This window comes from Scardinius erythrophthalmus (genome assembly GCF_964197995.2).
Source record: "Scardinius erythrophthalmus genome assembly, chromosome: 1".
Classification (NCBI taxonomy): Eukaryota; Metazoa; Chordata; class Actinopteri; order Cypriniformes; family Leuciscidae; genus Scardinius; species Scardinius erythrophthalmus.
In genome coordinates, this window is record NC_138221.1 from 42,939,795 (window position 1) to 42,960,285 (window position 20,491).

The window sequence follows — 20,491 nt, forward strand, 5'->3', positions numbered from 1 at the left end:
GATTAGATCAGTCCTCTGCTGTGATAAAGAGACCAGGAGAAATAGTGAAGATCTCCTGTAAAATATCTGGTTTTACAATGACAGACTACTTCATGCACTGGATCAGACAGAAGCCAGGGAAAGCTCTGGAGTGGATTGGGAGAGTAAATACTGGCAGTAGTTCTAGCTCTGATTATCTTACTTATGCAGACTCTGTGAAAAATCACTTCACCATGAGTGAGGACGTGTCTCAAAGTACACAGTATCTTGAAGCCAAGAGTCTGAGAGAAGAGGACACTGCTGTTTATTACTGTGCTCGACAGACACAGTGACTCCATCTGTTGAAGCAGCTCTACAATAACCACAGAAAGAAAAAACAGGCTATGATTAATATTTTTACTATTATTATAATTCTGTTTTTTTTATTCAGATGCTTTCTTGTTTGAATCTGAAATCCACTCATCATTTCCATGACATTGAAAGGACAGAGTTTACTGATGGTGGGGATTGCAGTTTTTGATCTTTTTACTCCCATTCATTACTTGTTTCTAACTTGAATTATTTTTCTTTAATCCAACTTATCATTTCCAGAATTTGATACAATATTGTCTCTGTTACTCCGGGCCAAAAAGTTATTAATTCAATCAAATATACAGTACTCTTGCTTTAATTGCTTAAGTGATTGATAAGTGGGTACTTAGGGAAACATTGCCATATGGCAACACTGTACCACATTGGAAAATGGTCAAAAAAAGTCTATAAAATTATGATTTTCTTTTTAAATTAATTGCACACTTCTTTTAGAAATTGATAGATTTATATACTTGGAACTCATGCAGACCAAATATCCCTATCATTTAATCCCTATCATATTGCTGTATTTATTTTCTGAAATGAAGAAATCATTTTGTTATTTATACATAAATGCAAGTATACTACAATAAACACTGCAATCATATTGTTGATGATACTATCTATAAACAAATCCCAATGGGGAAATACATTACTGCAATTCCACTGTGGTACAGCATTGCCATATTAAAACATACCTATTTTTCCATATGGTACGGCGTTGCCATATGGCAGCATTGATATTTTCTCAATTTACAGTAAAACTATGTTAGACAAATTTGATTTGTGAATAAAAATATCAAATTTATTTATCAAAGATGCTGCAAAAAAGGACTCCCCCTTGAGAAGAGATGTTTAAAAATTAGAGCATTTTCTGGTGCACTTCAACAGGTGTCTCCGTGTGAGGAGAAAAAAATTGCATTAAGCCTCCCTCCCACTTTTGACCCCATTTAATTTGCTTACAGGGCCAACAGGTCTACAGAGGATTGCCACAGCCCTCCACAAGTCTAATGAGCAGACATACGTCTGGATTACTGCTCTACTGCCTCTATACATATGACTGTATCTCCACATTCTCCTCCAATCACATTATAAAATTTGCAGATGACACTACAGTGATTGGACTAATTTCTGCATGACGAAGTCCAAAAACTGACGTTGTGGGGCTCTGAAAACAACCTGTTTCTAAACACAAAGAAAACTAAAGAACTCACCTTGGACTTCAGGAAGTGCAGAGCTGAGCCCCCCTCCCATCTTTATAAATGGAGACTGTGTGCAAAGAGTTCACAGTTTTAAATTCCTGGGAATCCATATATCTGACAGTCTCTGCTCTTCCACAAACACGACAGCTGCTGTTAAAAAGGCACAACAGCGCCTGCATTTCCTGCAAGTCCTAAAGAAAAAACATCTATGTCCAAAGCTACTGGTGGTCTTCTACCACCCTGCTTCTCTGTGTGGTATGGGGCTGCTCAGAAGCTGACAAAAAAGCTCTACAGAAGGTCATAAACAGCACAGAACATGATTGGCTGCCCTCTCCCTTTACTGCAGGACATTGCAAACACACGCTACCCAGAGCAAAAAACATTGTTAAGGACTCAGGTAGGCGATACGAGGTGATTAAAATGCTCACTGCCAGATTCTTGAACAGTTTCTATCCAAAAGCCATCCAGTCCCAAACTAAGGGCTATCTATTTATATATGTCACTTACTGTGTGTGGACTGTGCAATAACTTTTTGAAACCCTTATCTTGCACTTTCTTATTTTACCTGCTGCATTTAGGTTTATGAAAGGAATGTGACTGTGTGGTTTACATGTATTGTAGCACCGCTGAGCAGTTTCTGAAATTGTTGTATTTCGATACAATGACAATAAAAGGCTTCTAATCTAATCCAATCCTAACCCTCTAGATTCATAACAAAACAATCTACAAAACAAATATAAAAACCTTTTTGATTATGCACAAGAAACATTATACACAAACACAAAGAGTAACAACACTCTAACTCGCATTTGGAGAGAGTCTGGACTGCAATGAGGCTTACATGCACAATCTCTCGCTCTCTCTCTCTGCATGTTGGGGGGTTGAGTTATGGGAGAAAGACACGGGTGAGAAGAGCGATTTGGGTTTTTCTACTATTTTTATGTTTTCTTTTGCTTTGTGTATAAATTGATTAACTTAATTTCAAGTATAATACGCTTCGGTTTTCGAAAGTTTTTGACTTCGTGGCGGAGGCCTGAGATGGAGGCTCACCCGAGTGGGGGTGTACTAGCCTCACTCTCGCTTCGCCATGTGGAATCAGGTATGTACCTGACACGGATTCTAATGTGGAAGACGTGCTTGTCGCTGTTGGTGAACAGATTGGATACGGAAATATAATTTCAGCATCAAGGATGAACAAAGCCGTGGTGGTTTTCCTTAAAGATGAAAGTTTGGTGAGTAAACTAACTGAAACTGACAAAAAAAGGGTGGGAGACATATTTAAATGAGCGATTTATATAAATGTACTCTTTGATTTGATGGTTGATGGGATGTTCAAAAATTAATTTAAACCTTCCTGTCCACCATGTCTCAATTCTGTCTCCTCAATGACCTTTAGCCAAGGCTTAAATGCTGCTTCCAAAAGCTCAAAATACCCATTATAAAAACATCCAACATTTATTAAACACACACAAAGTATATGATTTTTCAATTCATTCTATAAAACAAGAGGAGGGATTGTAAATCTTTAGGTTACTGACATAACCTGATTCCCTTTCTATATGGCAGACCAATCGCTGCAGCGATCAGAGAGTTCTGTCTCACTGTATATAAACCGTACCTGCTGTTTCTCACTTTCTTCCCCGTGGAATATTTTCAGAAGCTGTCATCAGTAGATGTTGGAAATTATTGCTCAACAGTTTACAAATGGAGCCGCAAGGCAATGTCCTAAACGCAATACATTCCTTAGGTTGTAGATGACTTTGTCACTTAAAGTGAGATAACTAACGTGTCAAGGCGGCTTTTCTGCTCTAAGTGTCCAATATACTTTTCCAAGTTTTTGGGGCACCTACCACGCACCAAAAAGAAGGAAAAAGGAGAGCTCTCTATTTGCAGCCCAGCTCAGCAGTTGTCCTGTTGTGGTGGACTTACCATAAAAAGAGGGTGCAGGCTCCATCATGGCCACTGTGAAAGAGCCGGAGGGCCCTGGAGGAAAAGGTCGTCCTCCACATCCTGGCGCTTTTGAAATGTGGATTTCTGCAAAGGGTTCACACGGTCTCTGCATCTCCTGTTTGGGTGCCACCCCTTCATCTGTACCACCCCAAATTGCATTAAATCTTCAAACCAACTTGAACACTAGATAGAAATCAGTATTATATGTTATTTTCTTAAAAGCAGTGTATCTATTCTGGTATTTATGTTACAGGCAATGTCCATATTTGATATCTAAGAGGTGACAGAGGGTCTGACCCATGTCAGGAATTGAACTTCAACTTTGATTCCTGTTCTTCATTGAGCATACGGGTATCTTTATGTGGTGTAACTGTAAATCCACTTACACAGACATAAAATAAAATGCATGTTGGCAAACCTCTGTACTGACCTTAAAAAGATACAGTAGAAAAATATTATCATAGGTACATGTATGTCTCAACTGTTAAACCACCAATAAAAAGAACAATTATACCCATTTATGAGAGTTTTCGGCTTAAACATCCTCTGTAGTGAGCATTGTTTTGTTGTATTGTGTATGTTACATACGAATGAGAGGCATAAAACATCACATCAATGAGATGCATAAAATACAGTGTCATTATAACCCGTCTGATAATGACTCTGTATAATTGTATGTGTTTTCCATAAATGTGTTTTTAGCTCAGTATTGTGTTTGACAAGTGTTTTATACTTGATCATTTTAATATATGCAAAACTGTTCAGTTTTTTTTCACCCCTCCATGTGTTTAAAGAGAGACGTTTATCTCCCAGTGGAGGAGAGAGCTGAAATCAGCATAAATCATGTTCCCTACATCTCTACTGCTGCTTTTGGCAGCAATGACCCGTGAGTGTCTTTATCAGCAAGTAATATAAAACAGATGTTGTGATGTATGTTTTGTTATTCTCTTTTGACAGGTGTGGAATGTAATATTATCCTCACTCAGCCAAACTCTATAGTTCTGCAGCCAGGAGACTCATTTACTCTCAAGTGTGAGGTGTCTGGATATTCTGTTACCGATAATAGTTACGCAACAGCCTGGATACGACAATCTGCAGGAAAAGCTCTGGAGTGGATTGTGCACATATGGGGAGGTGGAGACATAACCAAAAAAGACTCACTGGCAAACAAGTTCAGCATCTCCAAAAGTGACTCCAGCAACACAGTGACTCTTAATGGAAAAAATCTACAGTCTGATGACACAGCTGTGTATTACTGTGCCAGAGGACCACAACATGAGAAAACAGTACAAGCACTGTACAATAACCACTATAACATCCAGCATCTGTTTCTAAATCTCATTCATGGTTATATAACCTTGATTCTATTATCACATATTTTTTGTGTGAACTAATCTCTTTAATGATGCCTAATGAGCTTTCATTGAGTGCATTTTGTCCAGCTCTAAACCAATACAAATTACATGTAAGCCATAAATACAAGCCATGAAACTAGATGGATGTAAATTCAAGATTCATGTAATGTTATTCCTTGCCTGCATAATGTTGTTCCTAGCTCTCTGATCTCTTTGTGATAACGAGCCTATATGCAAACCAAAGATGCAAACACTTTATGAAAGCATTTTCGGTCACAGAAGCTGAAGCTACAAAATCATCCTGATTGAACTCAGTTGATAATATGCAAATGTTCACCATCCACATGAATAAATAAGAGTGTCAGTTCCTTCGAGTATCAGTCACTAGGACAAAAGCTGTGTGGATGTCCTGTCTGATTCGGAAATCAATCATGAGTCAAATTCTACTTGTTTTATGTGCCTTTGTGCCATGTGAGTGGCTTCATTGAGTCACATCAGAAAAGTGAATCTTTCTGTTGCTGACTAAATTATTCAAATATTTATATATTTAGAAACAGATGAAATGAGACTGGAAGTTTGGACTGACTCTCACATGTTGTTAATGTTGTCTTTTACAGATGTTTCTGGCATCTCACTGACCTCGTCTCCTGCACAGATTAAAGCTCCTGGTCAATCAGTCAGGTTGTCCTGTCAGATCTCTGGATATGCCCTCAAAGACTATGGCACAGTTTGGATCAGGCAGTCTCCTGGAAAAGCCATGGAGTGGATTGGGATCATATGGGGCAGTGGATCAGTAGACTCTGGAAATTCCTTCAAGAGTCGCTTCACTATTTCCAGAGACACAGACCAGAATGTGCTGTACTTAGACATCAGCAGCCTGCAGACTGAGGACACAGCTGTGTATTACTGTGCAAAGACAGACACAGTGGCTCAGCCTAATGTGAGCAACTGACAAAAACAGATCTGTAGATCATCAACACAATGATCAACACACTCAATACCTGCTTCATGCTCATGATCATATTCAGACACATTACCACACACACATACCAAATGGACTTAATGTTATGACATCAAACATTATTGTTTTGAGTCTGTGAAACAAAATACTATTTGTTGTTATGTTTTGGTTAAACAATAAATATAACTTGTATTAATATATTACTATAATTTATATTAATAATAAAACATTTATAAAAGTTTATTGTAGAAATGTATCACAATACTAATATATATTATGGGTGTTTCTGCAACTACGGGCACTTTTAAGTCACAGTGGTGAAATTTTAGATTTATGTTAAAATTTGTCATTTGATGCTTCATAAATATGAACGTAGTGTCAATTCACACCTTGACATAAAAAATAATGAATAAATAATATGATTTAATGTAAAATTATGAAGCATTTATAGGTCCAAACTCCATTTTTGCTCATGTCCCACACCCGTGGTTTCAATGTAAATTAGCTCATTCTTTTACAATATGACATTATTTTAAATGAATTAGTTTATATACATATGACTTTACACCATCTTAAAGTTTTTTTTGTTGTTTACTGATTGTTTATATGATTTTTTTCATCTAAATAAACCTGTCCCACACTTTTGAGCCCTTACCGCAACACTGAAAAAGACTCTTAATATGACATTTCTTCAAATCCAATTTTTTTTTTCTATGGAAACAGAAATTAGCATGTGAGCACATGTCTGACAGATTGGTCCACCTCCATTAGGTCACTCACAAGATCCAGAAAAAAATAAGATAAAGATCATCTTTTCTTCTTAAGTATTTATTGTGTGTCCTTACCATTCAGTTTAGTAATTGTGTATTTTGAATTACATTTAAAACAATTATTTATATTACTGTTGAATACATATATTTGGTTGCTAAAAGTCAAAACTGATGTATCAGACCTTGCTAGCTGCTATAGTTATCTGCAATATTAGCAAAAATTTCATTTCCACAGCATTACTTTGCCGCAGCATTTTTAGGTGTTGCAGTAAAGACTTTGTGTTGCGGTAGAGACACATTTAAGGTTTATACTGTGAAGGGGGTGGATTGGAATCCACTGCTGCTTCAATGTATATGTAATGAGTGATTATAATCAAGGGATTAATCAATATTTTTCCTTCTAAATATCAAATGAGTTGAATTACTTCTCTGGAGATTTTACTTTGTTATAGAAATTACCAGTGTGATTACTGAAATGTTCTTTTCATGTATTCTTTAATGTCTGTATTTGATATTTGAATGCAGTAACATTGCTTATTTATCCCAGCTTCCAGAAATTAAATAGGGACTGGTTTTGTGTTTGAGAAAGGTCTTCAACATGTTAAAATACATAGGGGTCATTGAAGTCTATAGTTTAGGGGCCATTTGTCAGTTAAAGCCTATACTTTCCAGTTAGACTAAAATGTAGCTCTTCTTGAGAAAGAACTTGTTATCTTGATGTTTTGAGACGTGACTCCTGTTTATAGTATTTGCCTGGTCCGATCACACAAAAGAGCTAAAAAAATTGCTGAAAAATGTAATGCTGCCCATGATAGAAAGGTGTCAGAACACACAGTGGATAGCAGTTTGCTGGTTTGCAGCAGAACAGACAAAGTCCTATGATGACCCCTGTCCACCACCGAAAGTGCCTACAATGGGCATGTGAGTGTCAGAACTGGACCACCCAACCAAGAGACAGCAGCAGGATGCACTATGGGGAGAAGGCAAACCGGCGTGATGCACAGGGCAATGTTCTGCTGGGAAACTTTGGGTCCTGGCATTCATGTGGATGCTACTTTGACACGTATCACCTACCTAAGATTGTTGCAGACCATGGCAATGGTGTTCCCTGAAGGCAGTGGCCTGTTTCAGCAGGATAATGCACCCTGCCACAATGCAAAAATTGTTCAGGAAGGGTTTGAGGGACATGACAAAGTGTTGCCGTGGCTTCAAAATTCCCCATATCTCAATCCGATTGAGCATCTATGGGATGTGCTTGATGAACAAATCTGATCCATGGAGGCACCACCTCACAACCTGATAACACAGGACACATACGGAGGTCTTGTGGAGTCCGCCTTGACATATCAGAGCTGTTTTGGCAGCATGAGGGGAAACTATGTGATATTAGGCAGGTGGTTTTAATGCTGTGGCTGATCAGTGTATATTGCAAATATTAAATCTATTGTAAACTAAATATAAACATGTCATTTTTGCAACCATTGATGATACCAGATTAACAATACAATGACAGAAGATGGGTAATGAGAAAAGACCCAAACAGATATGAAGAGTTATGGAAAAAGAGCATTAAATAGTCAAGTCAAGTCAAGTATATTTGTATAGCGCTTTTCACAATACAGATTGTATCAAAGCAGCTTCACAGTATTAAATTAAAATAATACAACAAGGTTTGTTTCTAGTGGAATTTATTGATAAAATCAAATTAGATATCCCCAGAATATCCCCAACTGAGCAAGCCAAAGGCAACAGTGGCAAGGAACCGAAAAACTCCATCAAGTGACCTAATAGTGTCCTAAAACTCCATCAGGTGACCCAATGGAGAAAAAAAAACCTTGGGAGAACCCAGGCTCAGTCGGGGGCCAGTTCTCCTCTGGCGTTTATTAACTAGAGGCCGGATTGTAATTTGAACTGTAAGATTAAAAATATTATATGAATGCCTGGCTGAAGAGATGCGACTTTAATCTAGTTTTAAACTGGGAGAGCGAGTCTGAGCAACGAACAGTATCAGGAAGGCTATTCCAGAGTTTTGGAGCTAAATGTGAAAATGCTCTCCCTCCTTTGGTGGTTCTGGATATCCTAGGTATGACCAAAAGCCTTGAATTTAGTGATCTTAAAGAGCGCGATGGATTATAGGGCGATAGAAGATCCGTTAAATAGACTGGAGCTAAGCCGTTTAGGGCTTTATAAGTCAGTAGCAATACCTTGTAATTAATACGGAACTTTATAGGTAACCAATGCAGTGATGATAAAATCGGTGTTATATGATCATATTTTCTTGATCTAGTAAGAACTCTAGCGGCGGCATTTTGGACTAACTGTAGCTTGTTAATTGAGGATGCAGGACAACCGGCTAATAAAGCATTACAGTAATCTAGTCTCGAGGTCATGAATGCATGAACTAACTTTTCTGCATCAGAAACTGATAGCATGTTACGTAGCTTAGCAATGTTTCTAAGGTGGAAAAAGGCGGTTTTTGTAACATATGAAATATGATTTTTGAAAGACAGGTTGCAATCGAGTATAACACCCAGGTCTTTTACTGTAGAGGATAAAGTAACAGGACATCCTACTATATTAAAGTTGTATTGCGAGAGGTTTTGTGGGCGTTTTTTTGAACCGATAAGTAGTACCTCTGTTTTGTCTGGATTTAATAAAAGAAAATTACGCGTCATCCAATCTTTTATATCTTTAACACACTCTGTCAATTTGGATAATTTAGCGTTTTCATCTGGCCGTGATGAAATATATATTTGAGTGTCATCAGCATAACAATGGAAACTAATTCCATGTTTCCTTATAATATTTCCAAGTGGCATCATATATACTGAGAATAATAGAGGGCCTAACACAGATCCCTGCGGCACTCCATAAATAAAAAAATAAAGACAGTGGAGGATAAACAAAAGAAACCAGAGGACAAAACAAAATACTGAAGGCCTCAAATTAAGTTTGTTGTTACAATAGACATGAAAATCCTTTTGTCCCAGTCTTTTCTGCAATATCTCTACTATCTTTGACAAAATACCTTCTGTTTTTATCTGTTACTGTTTTTCTCTACAGTAACCTATTGTTAAGGTTACATTATTAATATGTGTCATTAACATTGTGTCCCTTACTCCTTACCGATACAAACTGTCATTACCGCAGCAATGATTTATTTTAATTATTAATCAGATTTTTGTTTGCAAAAACTATTTTAACACTTCAGTAGAGATGATTTACACATTAAAATAATAATATTTGTCAAAAAAGCTAAATGTTTTATCTTTGGCATGTATGAAAGATATAAGGTTAACATCAACATTTTCCACGGCATAAAGAAAATCATAAAACCCCCTAATTTTAAATTACTTTTTAATATTAGTTTTTACAAAAATGGACAAATCTTGAAAGTAACTATGTAAATGTATACATTTTTATAGAAATTAAAAAAGAAAAGTGTTTCAATTTAACGTTATTGTAATGTTGCGGTAAGGGCATTTTGTAAAAAGAAGAGATGAAAACCATAAAAAAATAAATATGTTCCAGATTAAAATTTAACAACTACATTCAGTTTTGGGTACATCTTTTAATGCACTGTAAACCCGAATAAGTAAGCAGAACTTAAAAAAAGTGAGGCAATCAGTTGCCACAATTTTTTTAAGTTCATAAACTCAAACATTTGAGTACATCATCACTTATATTTTTGGAGTTTATTTTAAATATAATTTTAAATTATAATTAACTTAAATGTACTGATTAAGCAAACTCAAACATTTTCAGTTTCTGCTACTCAGAATATTTATTCATCTTTCTCATTGCAATAATTCAAGAGAACTTAAACATTTCAAGTTAAGAACAATTAAAAGCAGAGTACACTAGTTCATACATTTAACTTAAAACCTTCATGTAATCTCAATGAGAACACTTTCATTAGTATTAACTTATAGTTTAAACAAGCTAGTTTGCTAACATGTTATCATGTTAACAATAGAATGTTATACAGCACTTGCTGTATGAGTACAACAATATAAAGATTTTATTTGCTCTCAAATCAAGCCGCATACACCACTTGTCACCATGATGGTAACTATCCTAAAACCAACAATAACAGAAATTCTACTAAATTAGCATAACAAAACATTAATCACTACTAAATCTCCCACTTAACATTAATATATATATAAAAAAAACATTATATTACACTTAATTTTAGCATTTACTCTCCCATTCAAGTGACATCGGCAAAGCATGCTGGGAAATAGACATCCCAGCCGTTTCAGTTAAACTTAAGTTTGTTTAAATTAAAATAAATCATTTCATAAAACTCAAAACAATGAAACAGTTCAGTTTACTTAAAATATATCAGTTCTGTGAACTTGAAAGAAAAAGAAAGTGCTAAATACTCATAAAAGTTAATTTGACTGAACAAATTAGTTTAATTTAAGTTTGTCCTACTCAAACCAATTAATTATTTTGAGCGTTAGGGTTTACACTGTGTATTATGGACTGTGATGGTTAAAATTGAAATTCATAAGGTTTTATTATTTTAAATTTGGGAGAGTCAAAAGTGCCCATAGTTGCAGAAACACCCATATAATATAGTGCACAATAGCAGCAGAGCTCCACAAGAGGGAGTCATTTACTTAAAATGAAACATGACCTTTTTCTGAAGACTTAACACAATTATCAAAAAATACATTGTCACATGAAAAATAATCAAAAACCAGCATACTGACATTGTTTAAATTACACACAAACAGCTAAATTTGAGTCCACAATAAACAATTCTGGACTAAGTAACTCCTCCTCCTCTCATAAATAATAATCATATTATAAAAGGCATGAGAAAGCAGACTATGCAAATGTGCTGTTTTACCTCTATATAACACACAAATGCAGCTCACTGTTTACTGTCCAGAGAAATAATATGAGCAGCATTTACATATAGCAAAAGTGTCGACAATGGTGTCAAGGAGCATTTGCCATTTCATCTTTATGGTGCTTGTATCTCAACAAGGTAATTTTGACATTTGTGTTATTCTAGCAAACAGCACTTTGATTGATAGAAGCTCACTGTTAATATGATTTATGTCTTTTATGCCACAGGTATCAGTGGTGATGAAATTCGATTAGATCAGTCCTCTGCTGTGATAAAGAGACCAGGAGAAACAGTGAAGATCTCCTGTAAAATATCTGGTTTTACAATGACAAGCTCCTACATGCACTGGATCAGACAGAAGCCAGGGAAAGCTCTGGAGTGGATTGGGAGAGTAAACTCTGGCAGTAGTTCTAGCTCTAATTATCTTACTTATGCAGACTCTGTGAAAAATCACTTCACCATGAGTGAGGACGTGTCTCAAAGTACACAGTATCTTGAAGCCAAGAGTCTGAGAGAAGAGGACACTGCTGTTTATTACTGTGCTCGACAGACACAGTGACTCCATCTGTTGAAGCAGCTCTACAATAACCACAGAAAGAAAATACCAGTTAGGCTATGATTCATATTTTAGCTATTATTATATTCCCTCTGGTTTTTGAATTCAGATGCTTTCTTGTTTATTTCTGAAATCCACTCATCATTTGCACGACATTGAAAGGACAGAGTTTACTGATGATGGAGATCATGGAGTTTTCGATCTTTATACTCCCATTTATATTTCTAGAATTTGATACAATATTGTCTCTGTAACTCCAGGCCAAAAAGTGATTAGTTCGTTCAAATGTACAGTTTGCTTTAATTCCTGTAGTAATGCTAAAAAAATAAGCAAATCCACAGATCTGTCAGTGCCAGCAAGTGCTCAGTAACAACCACCACTCTCAGTCACATCCTGAAATGCCAAAACATCTCACTCCGTCCTCCTCACTGACCTCATTTAGCCAGGCCCTCATCAGGATGTCACACAAGCATCGCAGTCCTCCAGCAACATCATAGACCTACAGTACAAGCAGCTATAGCTAAAAAAAATACCTCATCAGTTGAATGTATATTAATCATGTGACAAATTTCCACATCAAATTATTACATTAATAAAGCTGTATGTAATCATGTCTGTTCGATGTAATCAAACTATTTCTATCTGAATTATCACAATTACACAATTTCTAGAAAATTAAACTTAACTGTATTACATTGACCAGATGTAGTTATAGTTGAGCAATAACTTAAGTGAAATGAAAGACATTTCCAGGTCTGTGACATGCATGACACTTGCAGTGTTTAATGAGCTTTGATGACTGATCTGAAAACAATTGACCATTAAAAAGAACAGCTGAACATCAGTTCACAAATAAAATATACTTGACATATGAAATTTGTGAATGCGTTCTTATAGTTATTTTTGGAATAAAACAAAAAATGCTTAAAAGCACTAACTTTATGAAATACTTAATTTTAATAAACAGAATAATAAACATTAAATTGTTTTCTTAATGTTGTAAGTAAATTTTCTTTAACATGAAAAAATGTCCATATTAAGTGTAAATTCAACATGAATTTACATAAAAACAATAAGAGATTTTGCCTAATTTCAGAACACCACTGCACACCACTGACCCAAACCATCATCTTTACATCACTTGCTGACTGCTACCACTATTACTGTTATGATTTCCCAGAAAATAATAATTATAGTTACAATATCACATTACCATTATTAGACAAAATGAGAAATACACAAATACTAAAACTGTGATGATATGTAAACAAACCTTTATAAATACAAATAATTTTGTAGGAAACCTATTTATAACTGTGCTATAAATCTGTGCTGTCAATTTAATCAGTACTTAAGTTGCAGTGCAGCTAAATATCATCTTATTCTTTTTATTTGACAGTTTTGGGGTAATAATAATATCTGTTACTCTATAGAGAAACAATTTTTCTGTATATTGCGGTCATCACATTGTTCTATTTCATTTATTATTAATTTTCATTATTAATTTTCATTATTAACACATTAATTTTCCATGTTTTTCTTTGACCTCTTGAAGAATCAGTCATTCTGTCTGGTTTCTCAATTAGCAGCTATCAGTGCTCAATTTAATCTTGCATCACACCAATATGAATTAAGCATGCACATTTTAAAAGATATGCAAGATAAAAAAATGTAAAACCTTTCCAAAAACACTGGCATAAAGCCCGTCATATGAAAATGTCATAATAAATAAACTATACTGACCAAATAAAAAAAACCTACAAAAGGACTATTGGGGAAAATGTGCTGAAGGGTTGACTCACACTCTTTTCATAGGTCAATTAAAACTAGTTAGTCTAGTCACTAAATCATTTTTGAGTCTTACATTTTTTTTACACTTCTTTTTTTCATGCTATACTCAACATTCAAATTAAACTTTCCCTCCCTCTTATGATTGGTATAACAGACTTATTCATCTCTCTGTTTCATGTGGTGTTCAATATTTCAGCTCAACCTCTAATAAATCATGTTCTGTATATTTGTTGACACTGGCAGCTTCATCCTGTGAGTTTTCTTTGTTATTATAACTATACTGTTAAGGAAAATTGCAAAAAATATGATAATAAAAGATTAGAGTAGCACAAGGTTTAAAACTGATTAACATTGAGGGCAGCACAGCATATTTTGTTTAGTTTTTAAGACCCTCCCTTATTCAAATGAAGTTTGAATTGTACAGTCCATTCTCTGTGTAATAAATGCTTGGATTTTTAAAAGCTTCTTCACACACCAGAAACATCATTTGGTCTGCATTGGTCTTAAAGGATGATGAACCTGAGTTATTTTACTCTCTTTGTACTGGTTTCATGTAAGTTGAAATCCCAGTCTCAATAAGAAACTTTCTGAATATGAATATTTAAATCCAATTCTGTTTTAATTATGTGAACATTCTGTCTTAGTTCCAGAGGCACATGGTCAATCACTGACCTCTTCTGGCTCTGAGGTAAAGAAACCTGGAGAATCAGTCACACTATCTTGTGTGGTTTCTGGGCTCTCCCTTAGCTGGCTGCACTGGATCCGTCAGAAACCAGGGAGAGGACTGGAGTGGATTGGCCGTATAGAGAGTGGCACTGGCACTATTTTTGCTCAGTCTCTGCAGGGCCAGTTCTCCATCACCAAAGACACCAGCAAAAACATGGTGTACTTGGAGCTAAAAAGCCTGAAGACTGAAGACACAGCTGTTTATTACTGTGCCAAAGAGTCACAGTAAGACAAAAGATTGCAGCGCCAATCAAAAACAGAAGTGCAGTCACATATGACTAGATCATGTTACATCCCTGGGAATTAAAGAGTTGCTCTGTTTGTAGATCCTCTTCAGCTACATTTGCCACTTTATACATTTAGTAAGTTTTGTTACAATAGGATAGATATAATATGCAAACTAAATCACATGAAGAACATACAAATATAATGCTTATTCTGATGAGTTAACGAAGGAGCATTTTGGACCCAATATATAGGCAACTTTAGGAAAATTTAACTTTCCAAGTAATTTACTGCAAGCATAAAAATTAAGTCTTTTTTTATGTTTGTTCGACTAAAAGTTTTCATTTGACTGAAGCACGACTTTATAGTTCCAAAATATTATTAGAACATTACAGTGATCTATGTGCAGCAGTACAGAGGGTTTGTCTTTCTCTTTATATTTGAGCCACTGGATGGCACTTTAAGTATGTTTTTTTTTTTTTTTTTTTTTATCACAATCCATTCATTAACACAAAAATACCTCCTCTTCTCCCAGTCTGCATCAAATTTAAGACCTCAAGAGATAAGCGGTATCTTTGGATGTGCAGCCTGAAAACTGAAGACAAAAACAACAACAGCTATAAAAATTAATCAATCATCAAAGCAAAATATATAGGTACCCTAAATGCTGGGGAATCATAAACCCTGAACACATCAGCAACATTGTTTAATATAATTTAGTTTGCTCAAGACAACTCGGCTAAATTGTTAACATTTGGGGGAATATTTTTGGTCGAATATGTTTGTATGAACATATTTCTCATGTGTAACTGATCTCTAGTTCAAGCTCAAGCATGAACAGAGCATGCTGCACATATTTTATACAATGTTAAATGTTATCACCTGTATGTAAGATTTCAACTTTGTTTTTTGTAATATAACAACAAATTATGAGTAAATGGCACAACAGAATCTTACGATTCTAAACAGTTTTGTATGTGTGTGTGTGTGTGTGTGTGTGTGTGTGTTTTGTATTTTTAATCACCCTTAACGATGTTATGCTATATGTGAGACCTTTATCCACATAGCTGGCTCCAAGCCTTCGATTTCTCTAAACCCTCTAAAAAAATCTATTTCTATGAAAACTATGTTATTTGGCCGACAACCCCTGTTATGGGAAAATTCAGCATTTCTTATAATCATTTGTTTCCAAACTGTTTAATCATATGTTTCTGTGAGGTTTTCCAGCAGCTGAGGAGGGGACAGGAAAGAGCAGGCCAATAAAACAGATGGGCAGGAAGATAGTGAAATACATGAGCACGAGAAAGAGTTTGGTTAGAAGAATACAGGGTTATTTAACTAATAAAAGAAGCACCAGGCTCTCTCCTTAGGGAAGTCATAAATGAAGGCCTTTGGGTGTCTCAGGGACAAAGAACAGTGTGACCTGCACCAGGGGGTAGAAACCAGTCCGAACTAGCTGAAGATAGGGGGTATCTTTCTGGAAATTTACAAGAAACCTGGAAGGAGGAGTTTTTTGCCAAGAAACTGTATAAAATGTCTATGCTTTATTGAGTCTATAGGTATTCTGTTTTCCAAACCGGGTAGCTGCGGTTTTTGTGAAAAGAATCCTCAAAGAATAAACTTTTCTCTTTATAACAGTTTTGCCTCTTGAATGTTTCTTACACCTGTTGATGCTGTGTTTTTTCATTGAGATTTAAAAATTGCTATTACAACCCCCACAGAGGACTGTTTTATAAACTGTTCAATGTCTAACCAATTATAACCACTGTCCACTTTAGTAGCATGCAGCTATATATATCTGAATAATAGGAGGGGCCCACCACTTAAGAACGTATTACTGCAAAATCTTAACATGTTCCCCAGTGTGTAACCACAAACAATAAAAACAGGAATTAACTTTTTATAACTTTATATCAGTTTAGGAAACAGAAGAAATAAACAAAACAATGCATTTATATGAAAATGAAATGAAATGAAACCAGTTAAACAAATGAAAGCAGTATCCACACAGATGGTCTGTAAAGAAAGACTTAATCAATAGAAAAATAATAACAAATGAAAATAAATAAAACTATCTAATCAGTTCAATCTTGTAGTTGAATGATTCTTTGAGTATTTAATGGAATCACTACAAAGAAAGTTGAACTAGTCAATTTTTAGGATGATGTCCAAGTCCAAAAAAAAGCCTTCAAGTGCTCTTCCAGTACTCCAAGGAAATCCACAAAAGAAACTAGATAGCCCACAGTCACATTCTTGTACTTAGGATACTTGATAATCCACAAGGTAATGCAGTGAGATCAATCCATTGGTTAGAAACCACTTGATGTCCATTTCAGTTGAGCCTTAGCAACTCATATGGATTCAACAGTCTCAAAATATAAAGTAACGTATAAAGAGTCCATCTAAAAAAGTAAAAGATATCTATCATATATTATATAAATCAAATGAAAACAATAACACAACATTAAGAGAAACAAAACTTACATGATTGAACTGGAAACAAAGTTTCTCAATCAGGACTCCAATGAGTGTTGCAGGAGGTGCTTGGATAAAACCACACTTCCCTTGTTGAGAAGTTGTGTGTCCCTAAGCGTCAAGGTGCCAAGCATGTGCCACACCCCACTTTGCTTGTTAATTTTCCTATTAAGTTTTAGCTCCACCCACCTAATCTCAAGCCAATTAGGACACTATCAGGCCTTATAAATTGCACCTGTGCCCACAGCACCTTCATTCTGGTGCACATGGATGCACTGTGCAGAGGACTGAGTTCTTCCTTTGTTTTTCCCTGCGTGTGTGTATTTGACCATGTAAGTGCTTATTTTGACACTTAATCATTATTCTGTATTAAGTTTATCCTAAATGTGTTTATTTTGCTGTATTTCTTGCTTAGGCATGTTCTTTAGTTATTTACATATGTATCTGAGATTATATTATGAGTAGATGACTTCATGTATTGTTTAAATTCCTTTATTTCCAGTGGATTTCATGTTGATTTCATGTTATGTTTATTGTGAACTAAAACATTGTATTTCTGTTCTTGTAGAAACCACACGCTCACACACATACATTCCTAATAAAGAAAGATGCCGTGTAATTGAAGTGACTAGACTGGATTGTTCTTACCGACACCTCCACTAGTTTTTTCAAGCCAGCCACCTACACATCTCTATCAATCCTCCTTTTCATGGTCCTTCGAGCCGGAGCTCATTGATGATCAGTGGATATGTCTAGTCACTCCCTGCCCTCATTGTCTCAGCATGAACGCCCACGTCGCCAAGCTCAGCTCCCCGCACGTTATGATGATTTCATCCTACAATATCCTCAGCGGTCGCAACCTACAGCAGAAGCACCAGAACAACAACTGCTCCATCCTGCAGATATTCCTGGTACTGGTCCTCATTATCAACCCTGGAAAGAAGATGAGTCTGAGGAAGAGCCAGAGGAGTTGGAATTGCCCACGGAGGGAGACATTCAGGAGGATATTCCACACCCTTATTCACCTGTCCTATCTGAGAGAGTGCAAACCCCTGAAGTTGAACACCAACATACCTCTCCAATAGCTCCCATTCCTGATACTCAGACTGCACTCCTACAGCAATTGGTAGAAGAATTAAGAAATCAGGGTAGACTAATCCAGCAGTGCATGCTTAGGAGCAGCACCCACTCCTCACGGTCTCGCTTGCCATCCCCTTGCCCTGATAATCTTAACCTTCAATCAGCAGCATCTCCACAAGCCCATACAGAGGACCATAGGCCCCCTCCTCTCCTACTTCAGCCACAGCTTCCATCTCCTCTGCCTCCTGTAAGTCGTGCCCCTCTTACCCAACCTATGCCACAGTCGTTGCAGAGCACGCATCCTCCTGGCTGTGGTCAGTTTCCTGTCACATATCAAGCACCAGCCTCATATAACCCCATGCACCCAGCCTATACACTGCCAAATCAACCTTTGCCTGGTGTTTTGTCCTATTCTGTCCAGCCGGCATACCAGCCTCTCAATGTGCAGCCCCACCACCTGACATCGGCTGCCCCTCTAAACCAGCTAGTTCCTCCTATTGTTCCCCTGCAGTTAAACCATAGGAGGGTAGAAGGTCCTTCTTTCCCTGATCTCACAAGAGAGGATGAATGTCAGTACATGATGTTAAAGATGGCCCTATCCAACTTGTTAGATCCAAGAGAATCAGAGCAATATAAATACCACATCCAATTGGATCATCTAAAGGTGGACCAGGCGAGGAGACTTGCTTTGGCTTATGTTTATGCCCCAGATCCTTATACTCGAGCTATACGAGCCCTAGATGAGCGTTACGGTCAACCTAGACAGCTTGCTTTGAAGGAGCTCCGGTCCATCATGGAGATGCCTGTTATTCGTACAGGTGATGGTAGAGGCTTGGACCAATTTTCTCTTCGAGTGCAAGCATTAGTAGGCCTCCTTCAATCCATGGGCCCTGAGGGTCTCTCTGAGCTTACCTGTGGCTCACATGTTGAGCGACTTCTAGAGAAACTTCCCCATGAGCAGTTCTGTCAGTTTAAGAGATGGATATGCTTGAGTAGACCAGGTTCCCTTTCCTATAACCTCCTAGATTTTTCCAACTGGCTACAACAAGAAGCCCGCTGCCAGCCTAGGAGAGAAAGGACCTTTCAGCCTATCCGGCAGAGGCCTCCTCCACCTCCTCACCCATTAAGAGGTACAACCATACTCCATGGTATTAAAACCTCCTCTCATATGACCTCCTCCAAAGCCCAAGTTCCCTCACCGAAAGTAATTCAGCCTCCTAACAACTTGGCTGAATCCTATCCAGTGTGCGCTTACTGCAATTCTACTGAACATCATGTCAGTAAGTGTGGTGATTTCCTCCAGCTCACCAAAGACCAGATAACTAATTGGATCAAGGAACAGAGACGTTGTTGGCGATGTTTACGAGATCACTTTACAACCCAATGTAACCTGAAAGGACGCTGCAGCCAGTGTAATGGGAAACACCTACACATCCTATGCAACGTTAATCAGAGGCAAGTGCAAAATCTATATCTTGACCACCCTAGTGACTGCAATAAAGTACTACTGAAGGTAGTTGAAGTGACCCTGCGCAGTGGAGACAGATCCTTAGACACTTATGCCATACTGGATGATGGGTCTGAAAGAACAGTCCTCCTTCACCCTGCTGCCCAAACACTTCAGCTAAAAGGTAAATCTGAGAGTCTACAGCTGAGAACCGTGAGACAGGATGTTCAGACTCTTAATGGAGCTTCTGTATCCTTCACCCTTATTCCTAAAGTGCATCCTAATAAGTCCTATGTCATCAGTCAAGCCTTCACTGCTGAACAACTATCCTTGTCAGAACATTCTCACCCGGTGAAATTCCTCCAGCGGCGCTACTCACATCTCCGTCAGTTCCCTCTCAAACAGCTTAATAGAGTAAGGCCACTTCTCCTTATAGGAGCTGATCATACACACCTTATCATCCCAACACAACCTGTCAAATTAGGCCCTCCTGGATCCCCTGTAGCAATCAAGACCCGGCTCGGCTGGACACTGCAGGGTCCTGCAAGAGATCTTTCTAGCTTATCTTCTACTTGTTCTCATTATATCTCCTTTAAATGCCCACCTGATGACATCCAGCATAATGTTCAGAAACTATGGCAGATTGATGCGTTACCACAGAGAAGCATGAAAGCAGTGGTTCGGTCCAAACAGGATCAAGAGGCAATGCACCAGCTTGAGACCCAAACTATCAGGACACCTGTTGACGGCGTTCTACGA

The 20,491-nt window shown here is 37.1% G+C and overlaps 2 protein-coding genes and 2 gene segments (V, D, J or C); all 4 read left to right on the forward strand.

The window, feature by feature from the left end:
* Positions 1–20,491, forward strand: part of LOC308697650 (immunoglobulin gamma-1 heavy chain-like) — a 460,983-nt gene that overhangs the window by 95,314 nt on the left and 345,178 nt on the right. The window lies entirely within an intron of this gene.
* The window catches only part of LOC308697676 (immunoglobulin heavy constant mu-like), a 290,700-nt gene that overhangs the window by 23,078 nt on the left and 247,131 nt on the right, over positions 1–20,491 (forward strand).
* The window catches only part of LOC308697667 (immunoglobulin heavy constant mu-like), a 439,123-nt gene continuing 423,307 nt past the window's right edge, over positions 4,676–20,491 (forward strand). Inside the window, exon 1 of the C gene segment in view lies at positions 4,676–4,739.
* ighd (immunoglobulin heavy constant delta) overlaps positions 11,463–20,491 on the forward strand; it is a 509,609-nt gene continuing 500,580 nt past the window's right edge. The window contains exons 1-2 of the mRNA XM_081377044.1: positions 11,463–11,570; positions 11,660–11,987. Coding sequence (XP_081233170.1) covers positions 11,516–11,570; positions 11,660–11,987 — 383 coding nt within the window. The 5' untranslated portion in view covers positions 11,463–11,515. The remainder of the gene's footprint in view (positions 11,571–11,659; positions 11,988–20,491) is intronic.